This window comes from Panthera leo, chromosome A3 (assembly GCF_018350215.1).
Source record: "Panthera leo isolate Ple1 chromosome A3, P.leo_Ple1_pat1.1, whole genome shotgun sequence".
Lineage (NCBI taxonomy): Eukaryota > Metazoa > Chordata > Mammalia > Carnivora > Felidae > Panthera > Panthera leo.
In genome coordinates this window covers 26,854,201-26,872,266 of record NC_056681.1, presented here as the reverse complement: position 1 = coordinate 26,872,266, position 18,066 = coordinate 26,854,201, and the positions used below count along the sequence as shown (strand labels likewise).

The 18,066-nt window shown below is 41.2% G+C and overlaps 1 protein-coding gene across 9 annotated transcripts in view; it reads left to right on the top strand.

Annotated features, from left to right (window-relative positions):
• The window catches only part of TPX2 (TPX2 microtubule nucleation factor), a 57,581-nt gene extending 45,346 nt beyond the window's left edge, over positions 1–12,235 (top strand). For 8 of the 9 annotated variants that reach the window (XM_042931313.1, XM_042931308.1, XM_042931312.1 and 5 more), the window contains 6 exons: positions 3,786–3,881; positions 5,607–5,783; positions 6,217–6,363; positions 8,844–8,955; positions 9,659–9,846; positions 11,409–12,235. In XM_042931313.1, coding sequence (XP_042787247.1) covers positions 3,786–3,881; positions 5,607–5,783; positions 6,217–6,363; positions 8,844–8,955; positions 9,659–9,846; positions 11,409–11,519 — 831 coding nt within the window. In that variant the 3' untranslated portion in view covers positions 11,520–12,235. The remainder of the gene's footprint in view (positions 1–3,785; positions 3,882–5,606; positions 5,784–6,216; positions 6,364–8,843; positions 8,956–9,658; positions 9,847–11,408) is intronic. The other variant, XM_042931317.1, reaches the window with a different exon arrangement.
• The last annotated feature ends 5,831 nt before the right edge of the window (positions 12,236–18,066 follow it).

The following is an 18,066-nucleotide window of genomic DNA, read 5'->3' as shown; positions in this document are numbered from 1 at the left end:
TGTTCATTTTTTATTCCCTTGCACGTAGCATCCAATGTTGGATAACTGAGTAAGAGTAAGAGCTGAAATGCACCAGTCTATATTCTGGGAATTCAAAGATGGGTTAAGCGACCGACTTCGGCTCAGGTCATGATCTCGCAGTTTGTGAGTTCGAGCCCCTGTGCTGACAGCTCAGAGCCTGGAGCCTGCTTTGGATTCTGTCTCCCCCTCTCTCTACCCCTCCCCTGCTCATGCTCTGTGCCTCTCTGTCTCTCAATAATAAATAAATGTTAAAAAAAAATTAAAAAGAAAATAAAATGCACATCTCTGCTGGGTGGATGGAAAGGGTGGGGGGAAGGAAAAGAGGGATTACTTTAGAACTAAATGAATTCTCAGGTATTTATTTCTATTACTTTATGTTATGAAAATTAAAAAAAAGCATCCCAAGGCCTAGAAGGCTATCTCGTGTGCCCCGGGTTATGCAGTTGGAATCAGAACTGGGCTAGAACCAACCTCTGGCTCCTTCCTTCACATTCTTCCTGCTCCCACATACCCTGGGTGTGCTCAAGTAAGAGAGGCTGGTGGCCACCTGTCCAGGGCAGTAAAGAACAATAGGCTTTTGCTGTTGTTTTACAGTAAGCATTATTTGAAAACCCATTTCGCAGACTTTTGTCACTATGATTACAAGTTCTGCTAAATGAGATTTCACTGTGCTAGTGATCCCGGCTTTCTTTAGAAAACAGAACTTCCACAGCAGAATGAGCATTCTCTTTACAATAGTCACCTTGGCAGGGTATACATTCTTTCCAGTGATTGATACCGTACAAAGCTTTTTTGGGAAAGCTTGAAGCTTGTGGCTCATAGTCTTTTGGATCTCTTTAGCAATGGCAGGTGTTTTTATTTTAAAGATTAATTTGCTTTTAGGAGCGTATTAAATAATTTGGAACTAAAACTAAATAGTCCAAGATAATAGAGTGGAAAGTTTTGCTTAAAAGATTGGGTGTATACCTCGCATTGCCTAAAAACTGACTGTGAAGGCCATTCCAAGAAAGACATTCCAAACATGGTTTGAGCAGTGACAGCATTGTTGAGATTAAGAAGAAGTCTCTTTCCCAAGTTATAAATTAGAGTCCAAGAGTTTCATTTTATTTTATTTTATTTTTTTGAGTCCAAGAGTTGTAGAGTCCAAGGTATAAATTCCGTTTTCATTTTTACTGTATTTATTCAACATTTACTGACTGCTTTATACTTGCTATGATCTTTGTTAGGTACTAGAGATTGATGGCATAATAGTCCCCACTCTCAAAGGCTAGCAGATGAACATCTAAACATACAAGTGCTATGAAGTTTCGTATGTATTGTCATAGAACCATACACAGGGAAAGAGAGAGGTCAGTTCATAGGTTCTGGGAGTGGAGAGATCAATTGAAAGCCTTTATAAAAGAGGAGGTGCTTCCATGGAGGCTTGAAAAGAAAGCTTAGGTGTTTCCAAGCAGCTGGGGCATTTCAGAGATGACACAAAGGTGTTGAGAGAACCAGCATTAACATTTTGGCAATTGCCTGTAGTGGTTGGAGGGCAATCTGTAGGGAAGGGTGAGAGATAAGGCTGGGGAATCAGAGCACCATATTGTGAAGCGCCTTGTACTTCATGGCAAGGAACTTGTTATACTGCTATAGGTAGCATAGGAGCCATTAAAGAAATTTAAGTCAGGAAGTTATTTGATCCAATGTGTCTTAGACAAATAATTCTGACTGTATATAGAAGATGGATTAGAGGAGTGAGATGAGAAGGTGAAAGACTTACAAGGCTAGTAGGGTGGCACAGGCAGTAGGTGGTGTGGCTGGTGGAGAGGAAGCAGAGCAGAGGGCGGGGGGTGGGGGTGGGCAACATACACATGTGAATGTAACAAGGAGTGATTGAGGATGGCTTAGGGTTTTGATTTTTTTTAATCATTTCATTTTTTCATCATTGTAAGTGTACTCTTTAACCCCCATTCCCCCACTTTCTTTCCCTCTGGTAACCATCAGTGTATTCTCTATAGTTAAGTCTTTTTCTTGGTTTGTCCCTCTCTCTTTTTTCCTTTGCTTGTTTGTTTTGTTTTTTAAATTCTACACGTGAGTGAAATCATATGGTATCTGTCTTTCTCTGACTGACTTATTTCACTTAGCATTATACTCTCTAGCTCCATACATGTTGTTGGAAATGGCAAGATATCATTCTTTTTTTGGCTGAGTAATATTTGTGTGTGTGTGCCACATCTTTCTTATCCATTTAACTATCAGTGGACACTTGGGCTGCTTCCATGGTTTGGCTATTGTATATAATGCTGCAGTTTTTATCTTTTTTTTTTGTTTTAAAGAGCATGGTTTTGCTTTTTGTTAAAGTTTATTTTGAGAGAGAGAGAGAGTACGCACACATGGGCACATGTGAGCAGCGGGTAGGGGGTGAGGGTGTGCGCAGAGAGAGAGAGAATCCCAAATAGGCATCATGCTCAGTGCAGAGCCTGACATGGAGCTCAGTCCCACAACCGTGAGATCATAACCTGAGCCAAAATCAAGAGTCGGACGCTTAACCAGTTGAGCTACCCAGGCACCCCTTGATTATTTTTTCAATTGATCTGGTCTTCATTAAAAGACCACTTCATTAAAAAAAAGACCAAGAGAGAAGCGTGGGTCATGATATTATGATTCATGAGTTTGAGACCCACATTGGCTCTCTGCAGCGTGGAGAAATCCTCTGTCCCGATTTCTCTCTGCCCCTTCCCCACTCATGCGCTCGCTTTCTCTCTCTCTCTTTCTCTCAAAAAATAATAAATAAACATTAAAAAAAGAGACCAAGAGATACCATTTTGTAGTTAGGATTAATTGCCAGATTTGCGATAGAGTATAAATTCTGTGAGAATTAGAAAATGGTTATGAAACGACTTTCTAAAACATGTTAGTTTTGAATGCTGTGCAAAGTATGGTACATATAATTCAGTGTGCAAAGACTTGAAATGTTGGCAGTGTTTTGGAATCTTGAAGGGAAAAATCCTCAAAGTAGTTGAATATATTAGAATTACGGAATATTGGGGTTTATAGTCAGTTTAGCGTCCGACTTCAGCTCAGGTCATGATCTTGCAGTCCGTGAGTTCCAGTCCTATGTCGGGCTCTGTGCTGACAGCTCAGAGCCTGGAGTCTGCTTCAGATTCTGTGTCTCCCTCTCTCTCTGTTGCTCCCCTGCTCATGCTCTGTCTCTCTCTCTTGAAAATAAATAAGGATTTAAAAAAAAGAATTATGCAATATAGAAAATTCATTGCCTCTCTTAATCCACTCTCAAAGAGATGTGTGAGTTAACAGTTGTTCTTCCCAGATTTTGTTTTTTATGCTTAACTTATATATATTTTTAAAAGAAAAAATAATATATTAAAAAAATAATATTCTCTATTTCAGCAACCTGTCCCTCCTCTCTTCTCAACATTATGAACACTGTAATATGTCAGGAACAGATTTATTTCTTTTTCATGGCTGTATGATATACTTTTGTGTGGCTTTACTGCAATTTAAAAAAGAATTAAAAAAAAATTTTTTATCGTTATTATATTTTTTATATAACATAATATGTTTTTTATATTATTTTAGGCCACCTTTGGAGTGCCACTGTGTTCCAGTATGCTTTTGTCTTACTTGGGTAGACAGCAACATAATACTAGCCTTTGTTTGATTCCTGGTCTATGAATTCCCCTTTAAGAAAGGGATTTAGTCTTCTCACACAGCCTAGTAGATCTTATTCTGGGATGTCTAATTGAATTGCTTACTCCTTGCAGGGTGTTCCTGAAAAGAAAGTACTTCCAATCACTGTCCCCAAGTCACCAGCCTTTGCATTGAAGAACAGGATCCGAATGCCCACCAAAGAAGATGAGGTGACTCCTGGGATGGAGGGTTTTTCTTCCTTCTGCACCATCCATCTAAGCATTCCTCTTTCTTAAACTTAATAGAATTCAAAGGCAGTCACTCTTATCTGGAGTTGTCTTTAACAGTGGCAGATCATCTTTTTTGCTCCCCCTCTAGAGCAAAGTAGTTGGTAAGGGTATGAATGTTCTGGCTTTCAGTAGTAACTGGTTGCAACTTATTGGAGGCTTGTCCTTTTCTATAGCATTGAAAATCAGCCTGTCATAACTTGAATCAAAATTTGCCAAGCCTTGTATTTTATTTTGCCTGAGCTATTGTCACCATTCAGCGAGGGACTCTTAAAATCCACACTAAGCAGTTACATCCGCCCTATCCAATCTCCACCAACCCAAGGGTTGTTAAGGTTACTTACTGTGTGGTGATGATGGTTCATGAAATTGGAATACATGAACTGTCATTGATCAGGCTAGTTTCTTGTTACATCTCCCATTTTATCTATAAATATCCAGAGTTAGGGTAATTTTATAGCAGATCTCAAGCATAAGCCTTTTTATAGGTTCATTTGAAACTAAAATACACAGTAATCTTATGTTACCAGCTTGAACCCAAACAACTTACTTGGTCCTATTCTGGGTTTGGCAACCATTAACTCCCAGTCACATGTTTTAGTGGAGTCTGGAGGCTGGGTCAAAGAAGAGGCCAAGGTATATGCTTGGTTAGTACCTCTCTTCTGTTCTCCATTTTGTTCACGTTGTTTGATCTCATTTCATTTTTACAACCTTCCTTTGTAAAAACATGAGATCCTTTAAGAGTAGTAATTGTGTTAGTCCTTCATCAAATGTTTCCACACCGGTCTCACCCCTGAGAAGTGGTAGGTAACTTAGGTATTATCCCTCTTTGATAGAAAAGGAAGCGAGGTGGGGCAACTGGGTGGCTCAGTCGGTTGAGTGTCCGACTTCAGCCAGGTCACGATCTCGCGGTCCGTGAGTTCGAGCCCCGCGTCAGGCTCTGGGCTGATGGCTCGGAGCCTGGAGCCTGTTTCCGATTCTGTGTCTCCCTCTCTCTCTGCCCCTCCCCCGTTCATGCTCTGTCTCTCTCTGTCCCAAAAATAAAAAAAATAAAAAAAAAAAAAACGTTGAAAAAAAAAGAAGAGGCCAAGGTATATGCTTGGTTAGTACCTCTCTTCTGTTCTCCATTTTGTTCACGTTGTTTGATCTCATTTCATTTTTACAACCTTCCTTTGTAAAAACGTGAGATCCTTTAAGAGTAGTAATTGTGTTAGTCCTTCATCAAATGTTTCCACACCGGTCTCACCCCTGAGAAGTGGTAGGTAACTTAGGTATTATCCCTCTTTGATAGAAAAGGAAGCGAGGTGGGGCAACTGGGTGGCTCAGTCGGTTGAGTGTCCGACTTCGGCTCAGGTCATGGTCTTGCGGTTCGTGAGTTTGGGCCCTGTGTCGGGCTCTGTGCTAACAAACAGCTCAGAGCCTGGAGCCTCCTTCGGATTCTGTGTCTCTCTCTCTCTCCCCCTCCCTGCTCATGCTCTGCCTCTCTCTGTCTCTCAAAAATAAATAAATGTTAAAAAAAAAAAAAAAAAATGAAAAAAAAGAAGCAAGGTAACCTAGGGGGTTGAGTGACTTGCCTTAATTAATGCCTCTTCTCTCATGTAGTGTTTTCTGACTCTGTATTCTGAGGAGGTGAGAGAGAGCTTGTGTCTAAACTAGTTTTTCCCTTAGGAAGAGGAGGAGCCGGTGGTGATAAGAGCTCAACCTGTGCCACATTATGGGGTACCTTTTAAGCCCCAAATCCCAGAAGCAAGAACTGTGGAAATATGCCCTTTCTCTTTTGATTCTCGAGACAAAGAACGTCAGTTACAGAAGGAGAAGAAAATAAAAGAACTGCAGAAAGGGGAGGTAGGTGTTTCCATTTTCTGCAAGTAACATAATACTATCCTTTCATCTGTCAAAGATAATCTTTTATGTTGCACTTTTAACTAGAAAATCACTGACTTCCTTTGATCCCCCAAAGAACCTTATGAAGTATAAATAGGGCAAGTTTTTAATAACCCTTCTGCCACAAGGAGATTAAGTGACTTGCCCATGATTGTGCTACCAGTTATTGGGAGAATATTAGGAGAAAAACCTAGATTCTCCTAGGTTATTCGAGAATAACCTAGAGCCCTAATGGGCTCTTTTGAGCCCATTACTCTTTCTGCTGTTCATACCATACTGCTTTGAAAACCGTCCTTTCCTATTTTTCAGATTCATTCAAATATTCTGGAGGAGTTCTTGCTTTCTAGCTAGAGAGACCTTAGGATTTTAAATCTTATGTTTTCCTTTCTATTAGGTGCCCAAGTTCAAAGCACTTCCTTTGCCTCATTTTGACACTATTAACCTGCCAGAGAAGAAGGTGAAGAACACAACTCAGATTGAGCCTTTCTGCTTGGAGACTGACAGAAGAGGTGCTCTGAAGGCACAGACTTGGAAGCACCAGGTGGGGGATGGGAAGAGCAGCCAAAATGTTCACTGCTTCATTGTTGGTTGGTTAGAATACATAGACCCACTACATTGAAATTCATTTGGGAGCTAACATCCTGAATTATTTCAGGGGCTCTCACTCTAAATCAGAGGTCAGTAGCCTTCTACTGTAAAAGACCAGATAGTAAATACTTTTTTATTTTTAGTATTATTATTATTTTTTTTAATGTGTCTTTATATTTGAGAGTGAGAGAGAGATAGAGTGCGAGAGACAGAGGGGCAGAAAGAGAGGGAGACACAGAATCCAAAGCGGGCTCTAGGCTCTGAGCTGTCAGCACAGAACCTGGTGCAGGGCTTGAACCCATGAACCGTGAGATCATTCCCTGAGCCAAAGTTGGACTTTTAACCAGCTGAGCCACCCAAGTGCCCCAAATTCGGATAGTGAATATTTTAGATGTTGTAGGTTGCATATGGTGTGTGTGTGTCTGTCTAAACCCTCTGAAAATGTAAAAACCAGTCTTAGCTCAAGGGCTGTACAAAAAGCAGTTACAAACTAGATTTAGCCTGTAGGCTGAAGTTTGCTGATCTCTGCTCCAAGTGATCGTCTGGAGAATGTGAGAACTGTCAGGCTTTTTTTGCATCAGGAGTTTCTTTAAGATCTCCTCTATTCCATCTATTAGACTTGTTCACTACTTGTTCACTCCTTTCTGTTGGTGCTTTGATAAGAATCGGTATGGTGAAAATAGATCCTTAATATGATATGCTGTTTCCTCAACATAGTGTACTATTTGCTCTTTGTAGATGGCAGGTGATTAAAAACAATTAATTGATTGTTGGCTGTTATAATTGGGATCTAATGCTGCCCTATTGGAAAACAATTCCCCTGAATCCCTAAGTTTGTCACTGTTTTTATATCATGATTTATCCTGGACTCTGTCCAAAAGGATCTCTGGGCTAATCTTTTTAGGAAGTCACCCCTCTTGAAGCTCAAGAGATGTGATTGCTTATATGACTGCACATACGTCCCTTGTCGGTGTTGTTCCCTAGGAAAACTTAGGACTGTTGTTTTGGAAGTAGTAGTGAATCTCTCTTTCAAGGACCACGACACAAAATGTCTGTGTGTGGCATTTACTATAATAAAAAAAAAAATTTTTTTAAGTTTTTCAGACATACACAGAAGTAGAGAGAATAGCTTAATGATCTTCCATGAACTTGTCGTGTGGTTCTATAATGATCAAAACATGGAAAATCTTATTTCATCTATATTTCTACCTACTTACCTCTACACTGGGTATTTCTACCAACAAAAGATTAATTTGAAGCCAATTCTAGGTATCACCGCATTTCATTCACAACAGCAAGTAAATATACTTCAGTGTGTATCTTTACAAACATAAGTATATTTTTAAAAAGATTAACAGTAATCCCTTAATAGTGACAAATAGTGTTCTTATAACCCCACATCTCTCATAATTGTTTTAGACAGTTGAATTGTTCAAATCAGGGTCCAAATAAGGTCTACATAATGGATTTGTTTGATGAATCTCTAAATCCCTTTTTCTCTATAGGCTTCTCTACTTATATATTACTTGTGGAATAAACTGGATTTGTCTTATAAGTTTTCCACAATCCAGATTTTGGTCATTGCATTCCCATGGTGGTCTTTAATACGTTCCTGTATCTTCTATGTTTCTTTTGTTGTTGTTTAGTTTATTTATGTTGTGGGGGGGGGAGTAGGGGCAGAGAGGGAGAGAGAATCCCAAGTAGGCTCCATGCTGTCAGTGCAGAGCCTGGCTCAGGGCTCGATCCCACGAACTGTGAGATCATGACCTCAGCTGATATCAAGAGCCAGATACTCAACTGACTGAGCCACGTAAGTGCCCCTCTTCTGAGAATAAAAGTCTCATGCTCTACCGACTGAGCTAGCCGGGCAGTCACCTCTTCTGTATTTCCTATAAATGAGTAGTTAGATCTAGAGGCTTGATTAAATTCTAGTTAGATTCTTTGGGGGGTTGAAAGGAAGAATACTTTATAGATGATCACATCCAAGGGTATATAATATCTACATGTTTATTTTTGTGATGTTCAGATAGGCCTTAAAAGTACCTTAAAGATACTTTCTAGTTCTCATTGGATTCAGAGGTTGTTAGTCTGATCAACTCATTGTAAAGGGTTGTTTTTTGTTTTTAAAGTTTATTTATTTATTTTGAGAGGGAGAGCGAGAATCCCAAGCGGGCTCCGCATTGCCAGTGCAGAACGCAACACAGGGCTTGATCTCACGAAGTGTGAGATCATAACCTGAGCCGAAATCAAGAGACGCTCAACTGACTGAGCCACCCAGGCACCCCTATAAAGAGGGTTTTAACAGGTTTGGATGAAGCCATCTGCTATCTTTACTTAGATGAAGCAGTTTAGAAACATTAATGCTTGAATCACTGAGGAGGTAGTCATGGAGAGTTGTGTTGTTGCTTATCTAATAGACTCTCTTTCTTGTAGCTGGAGGAAGAACTGAAACAGCAGAAAGAAGCAGCATGCTTCAAGGCTCGTCCAAACACCGTCATCTCCCAGGAGCCCTTTGTTCCCAAGAAAGAGAAGAAATCCGTTGCTGGTAGTAGTATATGTACTCTTGGGGGATCGGGGTAGAATTGTCAGACTTCCCAGGGAGGATGTTGGGATTCAGTTATGTCAGTATCAGCTGTGTCAACCAGAAGCCTTTGCCTAGTAGAGGATCTAGTTGTTCTCCTTTTAGAGTAGTTTTTTTGTCTTTGTTGAACACATCAGCTGTGTTGAGTTTGCAGAATGTGTTGGGGTCAAATTCATAGAACAAGAGCCTGGGAAGAGGCAGCTGGCATTTTCAACAGCAGCTCTACTGTTTTACAATAGGCTTTACTCATCCAAAGAGTCCTAAGTGAGGGAAGAAGGTCCAGGATTTCTTTCTGGAGTTCACCATGAAGCAAGCCTTAGATATAAAACATTTAATTCCTTTGCACTGGGTAGAGTGTCAGAAAATTGGATTCTCCTCCTACATCTGTCTCAGAATCACTATATAGTTTTGAGCAAGCTGTTTCATCTGTATAAGTCTTGCTTTTCTCCTAATAGGTGGTTTCCAAGAGGTTTTCCAACTGTTAGAACTTTTTTCCAGATTCTAGGACTTTTTATATGTGGTTTACTCCACCTTCCTGCTAACAGGGCTTCCCTTGAGCTTAGCCTTTCTGTTGCCTTGCATGTCAGTACCACTTGCTGCGTCCTTGCAGGCTAAGTTTATGCAGGTTCTGCTTGTGCACCAATATTCTCTCTGTTTCTGTACTCAGAGGGCCTTTCTGGTTCTCTAGTTCAGGAACCTTTTCAGCTGGCCACCGAGAAGAGAGCCAAGGAGCGGCAGGAGCTGGAGAAGAGAATGGCTGAGGTAGAAGCTCAGAAAGTCCAGCAGTTGGAGGAGGCCAGGCACCAGGAGGAAGAGCAGCAGAGGGAGGAGCTGGCCAGGCTACGGAAAGAACTGGTAATTGAGCAGCACGAGCACTCACTAACCCACAGTTGTCTCTGTTTTGTGTTATCTGTACCTTGCCTTGTTCCAGGAAGAATCTAGGGTGGCCTACAAGGACACATAAAAGAAGAGTGAAAGCAGGAAATCACACAAACCAAGAAGGGTGACTAAGTTGTGATGTGAACAGTGCTAAAGGTGTGCACATTGTGATCCATGTATCGAAGTTTGAGCCATAATTTTGGCCCTTTTTAGGAACCAACTTGTTGGTTACAAAACTCACTGTTCATGAGATATAATGTGCTAGTTGTTAAAAAAATACATTTATTCTTGATACTGAATTCAGACAAGTTCCTCCAGGGGTCTTCATAAGGAGGATATCATGTAGTGTAACATGCACAATGATGCATTTCTAGGACTGTTTATTTATTTATTTTTATTATTCCCTTTAGACTTAAGAAAATCAATGTGGTTTTATAATTAGACAAGAATACATAGGTAGGGAAGGACGGGAATAATGTGGCAACTGTATTTTCATTTTCCTCTTAATACTGGACTCAAATTCCTTGGGCTCATAGCACATGTTGGTCCATGTGACCCTCCATGCTAACACTAACATAATGATTTAAATATTAAGTTATTCAGAAAGAAAGCTTAATTCACAGGACTTTTTCACTAGGAGGGGCAGCAAGCGGCATTCACTGCATTAATGAGGAAGAAGAGTTTCAGATGGAAATTCATATGATTAATAAAAGGAAGAATATAGAAATATATAAGTTGTTGAGGTTTTGCCTAAAAATGCTAGGCCAGCTGCTGATACAGCTGTTGGCAGAGAGGACTTTGGCTTCAGGAAGTCTCTAGGGACAAGTTATTAAAGGGACTAGCTCTTTGGCAAAATTTAAGCTGCCATTTGCTGATTGGATGAAAAACCATACAGTCCCTGCTCTAGAAATACACACAAAACCAGCCTTTTTTTCCAGTTCTTTGGTTTTTTTCTCAACACTAGGTACTGCCTCTTGTGTTTGTGCCTATCATAGAGGTGTTACAGCGATTCTCAGTATAGGCTGATGTCAGCATCCTGAAGCACAGTTCAGTCAATGTTCTCTCGACTAACCTGACTTAATTCAGGATTGATTTTAGACTATCCAGGAGGGAAGATGGCCTTCTCCCAGCAACCCTTCCTGGTTATTGGTTTGTTTGTTTTTTGTCCATGGTTTTGGTGAATATTAAGACTGAGTAAGCTTAAGATTGTACCCTGGCAGGTTCTTAACAGGTATCTCTTCTCTGCTGCAATTGTGTGCAGCCCTGTTAACACCTGAGTAATAGACAACCAAGCTGGAGATAGACTTGATGTTCTTTAGTGCAAGCTGAGAGACCCAGCAGGACCTGAACAAAACTTGCTTGGGCTCCAAAGCACATGTGCTTTTCCATTATGCTGTGTTGCCTTCTTTTTTCCCCTCTTTGACTTGCATCTGTAAGATTATACAAGCATTTTCTCAAGAAGGAAAAATAAAAACAACTATAAGCATAGTTCTGTAACATCCTTATCACTGGTAACTTTATCTTTCCTCACTCTGCAGGTGCACAAGGCAAATCCAATACGCAAGTACCAGGGTGTGGAAGTAAAGTCAAGTGACCAGCCTCTGACTGTGCCCGTTTCTCCCAAGTTCTCCACTCGATTCCACTGCTAACTTCAGCTGTGAGCTGCAGACACCACCTGGGAACAGAAGCTGCTCTTCTCATCAAACCATGAGCCTTCTTTCCTTGCCACAGGGCATGAAGAGAATCTATTTCTCCAGACTTTTACCTGCCCATACCAAACAGAGCATACCTGACAAGTGTGGACTCCAGTTTTGTTGAGAATTGTTTTCCTACATTATTGAAGCTAATAATGAGACTCAACTCATGTATGTCATGCTCTGACCCCATGTAGTTATTTCCTGTGAACCATCAGTAGACCTTTGATAGGAGTCTTAACTCTGACTAGACTTTAAAGTCTCTGTATCAGCACAGTATAATTTCTATTGCTTCTTTGCCCCCCTCCCCCTTTTTTCTATTTTAATCAGAAAATAAAGATAGTTAAATATTAAGGTAGGATTTAAGTCATGGCTTACCTGAGGAACAATGAGTATATCAGGTTCTTTCCTCTTCTCTGCACAAAATGAATCTAGTGTTACAGAACCCGTCACTACGAGGGTAGAAGCCTCAATAACACAACCATGAAGAAGACTGCATGGACTGACAGGGAACCTCGTGGCAGCCATCGGCAAGCTTTGGGACAGGACTGCTGTTAAGGCACGTTCTTCCCTCATCAGTGCTGATAATAACAGGGAATGCTGTGCAGGACACGTTTGAAGTCCTCCAATAAACTGGAGTAGAATAAATATGTTTGTCTTCCCTTCCCTGATTTTGTCACTGGATGTTTTTAATTCTGTCAAGCCCCTTTGGAGGTCACACCTTACTGGGGAAATGAGTACTTTGAGAGGAAGGAGGTCCAGGAACTTTGGAACATTGAAAAGCACAGGCTCTGTTCTTAGAGGAAAAGGCTTTGTAACTTTTTTCTGTCCTTCCATATTTTGTTAACTGCCTCCCAGGAACCACTCTGGAAGGCACTCATGTTTGTTATTATGCCTTCAGACAGTCCTGTGCCTTCTTCCCTAAGTGTGCCTTTTCTTGTCTGGTAAACTTCCTTATAAGACTCAAGTAAAATCTTCATAAATCCTTCCTTGACCACCTGACCTCCTCAGGTAAGGATGATCACTTCCTTCCACCCAAATGCTTCTTGTGTATTTCTCTAGTAGAACAGTTTCTTGTACTTGTTCACAAACTAGTAGAGACCCAGATACCTAAAATTTTCTTAGTCCTCAAAGACAAAAATTACCTTCGTCATCTCTGTATTTTTTGTAGCTGGCACAGAATTCACTAGGTCCTTGTTAGGTAGTGTATTTTCTTTTAGACTTGATACTGTTTATGAATTCTACTAGTTATCTACTCCTGTGCTAAGGAATATAAAAGCATCCATATTCTGCCCCAGGCCAGTCCTAGGCACCAGGAAGACAGTAAACCTATTTTATATTCCTTTTGTTTCTTCCTTCAGTGAGCATCATGAACAGGTCATTGTAGATTCAGTGATGGATGAATTGATGACAAAGCCAAGACGTGATCTGCAGATCCCTAAGCCTCCTGAAGACCCACAAACTGATGCAAAATACAGTTCCTCTACTCATTTCCCAGAAGTCTAGTATGCAGGTCCATAATGACTTCTGTAATTCATTTAATAAATATTTATTTGGTGCTAACTATACATACCTTGGGACTACTTAGTCTCTGGGAATACAGCATGGAACAGAAATAGAAGAACTTGCCTTCATGGAGCTTACCTCTTAGGAAGGCAGACAGACCATAAGCAAGTTGCTGTCTTCTCTTCTGTCACATGGTAAATGTTTCTCTGCTGTGTGGAAAGTAGACTGGGGTCAGATGGGGGGCATGTGAGGGTGGAAACAAGACGGTGAGAGCTAATAGGAGGTTGGGCTAGGTGGTAGCAGTGGAGGTGGTGAGAAATGGTTGGGTTCTGAGTGTATCTTGGAAGTTGTAACTGGCAATCTGCTGACAGATTGGACGTGGAATGAGAGAAAGAGGGTCATTAAGGAGGGCCCCAGAGACCAAGTTCTCCATCCTTTGTCCTGTGAGAAATCCAGTTCTACCGCGGTCCTCATATCTCTTGTGGATCCCTGGAGGGCTTTCATTTTTTCTGGTCCCCTCTTGTTACGGTATTTCTCCTTCTGTTCATCTCTTGGTCCCCTCTGTGTCTGTCTGTCCTCTGTAGCTTTCCCCCCCTCTCACGTATCAGTAGTTTTTTGACCGTTCACAATCATTCACATATTTCCGTCTGGTATCAGTTTTTTAATATATTTTGCCCATTTTTTTTGTTTTTTTTCAGGTACGAGAATAAATCCAGCCCTCAAGTTGAGGGTCTGGAAAGAGGGTTAGTGACAGTTATGGACCTTTAGGGGAGCCTTCTACCCCATACGCTCCAGTCTGGATGATCCCACCCAGACACGCCCATTTCGGGGTAGTAATGTGTGACAGTCTGTAGAGGTAACAGAGTGGGATTATAGTACTTTAGAGCAAATAGCTTAAAATTGAGACACAGACATCCATTGCCTCCTGCTTCCCAGAATTCCCCAGCTTCCCAGTGGCTGTCTACTTCTCAGGACGGTCCGCCTAGTGTTGAGTTCTCTCTGGACCACCTCAAGTGACCTTCATTTTTAATACAGCTTCCCATTTCCTCCAAAGCTCAAAATCTCCACTTCTGTCTTACAGAGAAAGTCTAGTTCTTTATCCCTTCAGGCCATATTCTAGAGGGAGCTTCTCTTTCAACATTCAGAGGTCATTCTGAGATTTTCCTAAACAAAGAACCTGTCCTCTGATAGGAATTTACTGAGTTTTACTGAGAAATCTGGCTGTCACACTTTGCTTGGCAGCTTTGCAAATCTCCTAGCTCATGCACACAGGCAGCTTGTTAGAATTCCCACAATTTCTGGGAAGGACTCTGTTTTCAATGTTATTTTGACTTGGTCATAGTTTCCCATTGCTAATAGTCCTGGGATCATTAACATACTTGTAAGATTACGGTTCACTCTTACTTTGGTTGGTCGCTTTGTCCTTGTGTGATTGTTGTGTTGCCATCTTGACTGCTGTTTTATTCCTTACCGGTTCTTTATCCCTGGAAAGTGGAGCTTGAGTGGTAGACTGGCTGAGGTTGCAGCTGCCCCAGAGTTTAAAGGAGATGAGACCCATGCACAAGGCATCGTAACACAAGATAAGATGTGACTCGGTAACGCCAGACACAAAAAGGGGGAGTTTAGACACTGCTTTTTGAGGTGAGATTGCAGTTCTTAAACATGTTTCTTTTTTTCTTTCTCTTTTTTAAGTAAAAATTGCCAAAGTCGAATGTCTTTTGGAAACAATTAAAATACAAACCATATAAAATAAACCATGCAAGTCTCCTTATTTCCCTACTCTCATGTTCCAGGAGCACCTCATTGACAACAGTTGCATATTCTTCTAGAATGTTTTTATGTGCACACACAGATTTCTAGAGCATTTTTCTTTTTTTGTAACAAGAAGATTATAGCATTCTGCATTTGTTTTTACTTTTAATTTGTCCTTTGAAACATTATACGTTCACATGGTGCAAAATTCAAAAGCTACAAAGGTAAAGTTCTCCGCTTTTCTCCCAGCTGCTCGGTTCCCTCAGAGATCGTGCTGCCAGGTGTGCTCCTTTGCAGAGATCGCATCACCATATGCATGTTTCTATCCCCTCTCTCCTTTTATTTTTATGCAAATAGCGTCCTGCTTTTCTACACTCTGTACCTTGCTCTCTTCATTTGTGTTCTGGATTGAATGATGTGTTTCAGGTGCTAACGTGGGCATGTCTGCCTGGCTTCCTCTCAGACTGGAGTATGAAGCCTCTTAGGAGAATCTAATGACATGGAGTTTGACCTGTAGTGGGGTCTAGGTCCTCTGCATGATATCCTAGGCTAGTGACCTGAGGTCCCAAGGACCCAAAGAGAGGTCAGCAACACCTGGTCTTTTACTTCCTTCTGGCTTAGCTGAGCCTGGGGGTGCTTCTTGGCTTGAGTATCTGGTTAAGCCTGTGTATCCCCTTTGATAAATCTTGACACTGCTTCCTTTTCAGTTTCCTTCTGAGGTTTGTCTGCTGAGGAGGTTCCTCATTGCTGAGAGTAGCAGTTAAAAAAGCTGTTAGCCACGTGGCTGGGCTCCTATTTCTGCACAGGCAGAGGCTGAGTTACAGCGCGGTGGTGTGGATCCAGGTAGGAATCAGTCAACATTCTGAGTCCTGAGCTGCCATCTGCCTTGCAGCCTGCTGGGATGCTCAGTTTAGACAACATATAAAGTTTCCTGGATACGGGACAAACCCAGGCCTATGGAAAGAGCAGGAAGGTTAAAGCGTGTGGTACTTTGAGTGGTGACGAAGGCGTAACCAGGGAGCTGACATGTTTGCACCAACGCCAAGAATTCCAGGACAATTTGTTATCCAGCTGAAGCCAGTGTGGTTGCTACCAAAAAGAAGCCTGGGGACAAAACATACTTTTCCCCTGTTTCCTTAGTCTTCTTGCATACCCACTCTATTTTCTAGTGCTGTAGAGAAGGTTACTGACATTGAAAATGTTTCATGGTATTTGTCATTTTCTTTCTTGCAAGAGAGTAAGACACGGGGCTCAGGTCAAAGCAGGGCTCTTATGTGCTGAGGGTATCAGCTTCCTGAAAGGGTTTTGGCAGATGCTGACTTTTCACCCAGAGAAACCATAGTTGGAGGGGTAGGGAAAAAGCCTTAGAAAACACTGGGTTTTATCAGGAATATTTCACCAGCCTAACCTTGACCTGAAGGCATCCATTACCCTCTCCCTTTCCCTTAAAACTTTATTAGCCAGAAAGGAATAAAAACCTGGCCTGTCTGCTGTGCTGAGACCCATGCAGTTACGGGACTGGTATTCCAGAACATCCCAGGCGAGTATGTGAGTGTGCTAAGATTTGTGGCCAAGTGCCGTTGCTTGGTCTGTTTTGGCACCAAAGCTATTACCAGGTTTTCTTTCAGGAGCAGGGGTGGGAGATCTAGTTTTCAAGTGGGTCAAGGTGCAAAATAGAGTCAGTGGTCATAACTTGTAACATGAAAGCAGTTTGGGGCAGCATTGTTCAAGCTTGCTTCGTGGTAAGAGTTGAAAAGTCTCTAGCCTGACACCGACATGCTCCCCCTCGGAGCACACATACACACACCAGTCAGTGTCCTAGAGATAACCTGCTAAGTGACTCCAAAGTGACTGAATTTGCTCTATGCAGAAAATCTTGAGTGGGTTTTATAATTATTTTTTCAGTTTTTTTTTTAAATATTTATTTATTTTTGAGACAGAGAGAGACAGAGCATGAACAGGGGAGGGGCAGAGAGAGAGGGAGACACAGAATCCGAAACGGGCTCCAGGCTCTGAGCTGTCAGCACAGATCCCGACGCGGGGCTCGAACTCGCGGACCGTGAGATCATGACCTGAGCCAAAGTCGGCCGCTTAACCGACTGAGCCACCCAGGCACCCCTATTTTTTCAGTTTTTAAGGTGGGGTTTATTATTAATTATATACCATTCAGAAAATACCTGGTAATAGGAGAAAAGAAAAAAAATCTATGACCCACCTTGAGCACTGGTGCTTCTTTGTATAATGTTTTTTTATTTTCTTATATAAAACTTTAGTCTGTTTCTCTACATTGAAGGATATATACATATATATATTCATTCTGTTTTTCACTTAGCATAGTAGTAACTCAAATATATTTCCGTATTACTGCATACTTTGTAAATGCCAATTTTAACAGTCACTTATTGTTACATTGTTTTGAGTTTGCTTCTCCCCCGTTGAAAATGCTTGTTTTGCAAAGGATTTTCCTAGAGTCTATTTATAGGACAGATTTGTTTGTGCTTCCAATGTATCATGTCTGGCTCTAAACTTGAAATGGCTGTTTCAAACCATTTTCAAGCTGTGTAATTAAAATATTAAAAGGAAATAACAAACCCCTCTCCAAAGCATACTTAATGGCATTATTCTGGCATACACATTTGCAAAATGGAAAGCTTTTTTTGGCTGAGGTGATGTCAATGTTATTGGCACTCATGCCCAGAGAAAAAGTTTACTGGCCTTTGGCAAAGCCTTTCTGGAGACAACTCTCATTATGCTATTTTAAAGTCTTAAAACTCTACATTTGCAGACAGACTTACAAAGTTAATTGGTATCTCCAAGCCTGTGAGATCAGATTCAAAAGAAGAATACCCTTTGTCTTTCGTGACTCTGAAAGACAAAGCTGTGATGTGTCTTTTGGGAAGAGTAAGAGCAGGGAATATAATCTCACTTCTGTTGTTGACATGCTGGGTGATTTGTAATAAGTCACTCTCCTTTTCTGGACTTCAGTTTCCACATCTGTCAAAGGCGGAGATTGAACTGGAAAGATCAGTAAGGCTCTTTCAGCTCGAGTATTTTCAGAATTTTTAACAGGCTGTCTGTTTTAACCACACCAGACCTACTTTCATATTCATATTTTTCTATAGCCACCTGCTCAACCACTGCAAAAGGGCACCTCTAGTGAGCTCTCCTGCCCCTGGATTGCCATTTGAACTTCAATGAAGTATGTTGGAGACCTGTGTGCTATCTTGTTGAGGACTTTCCAAGG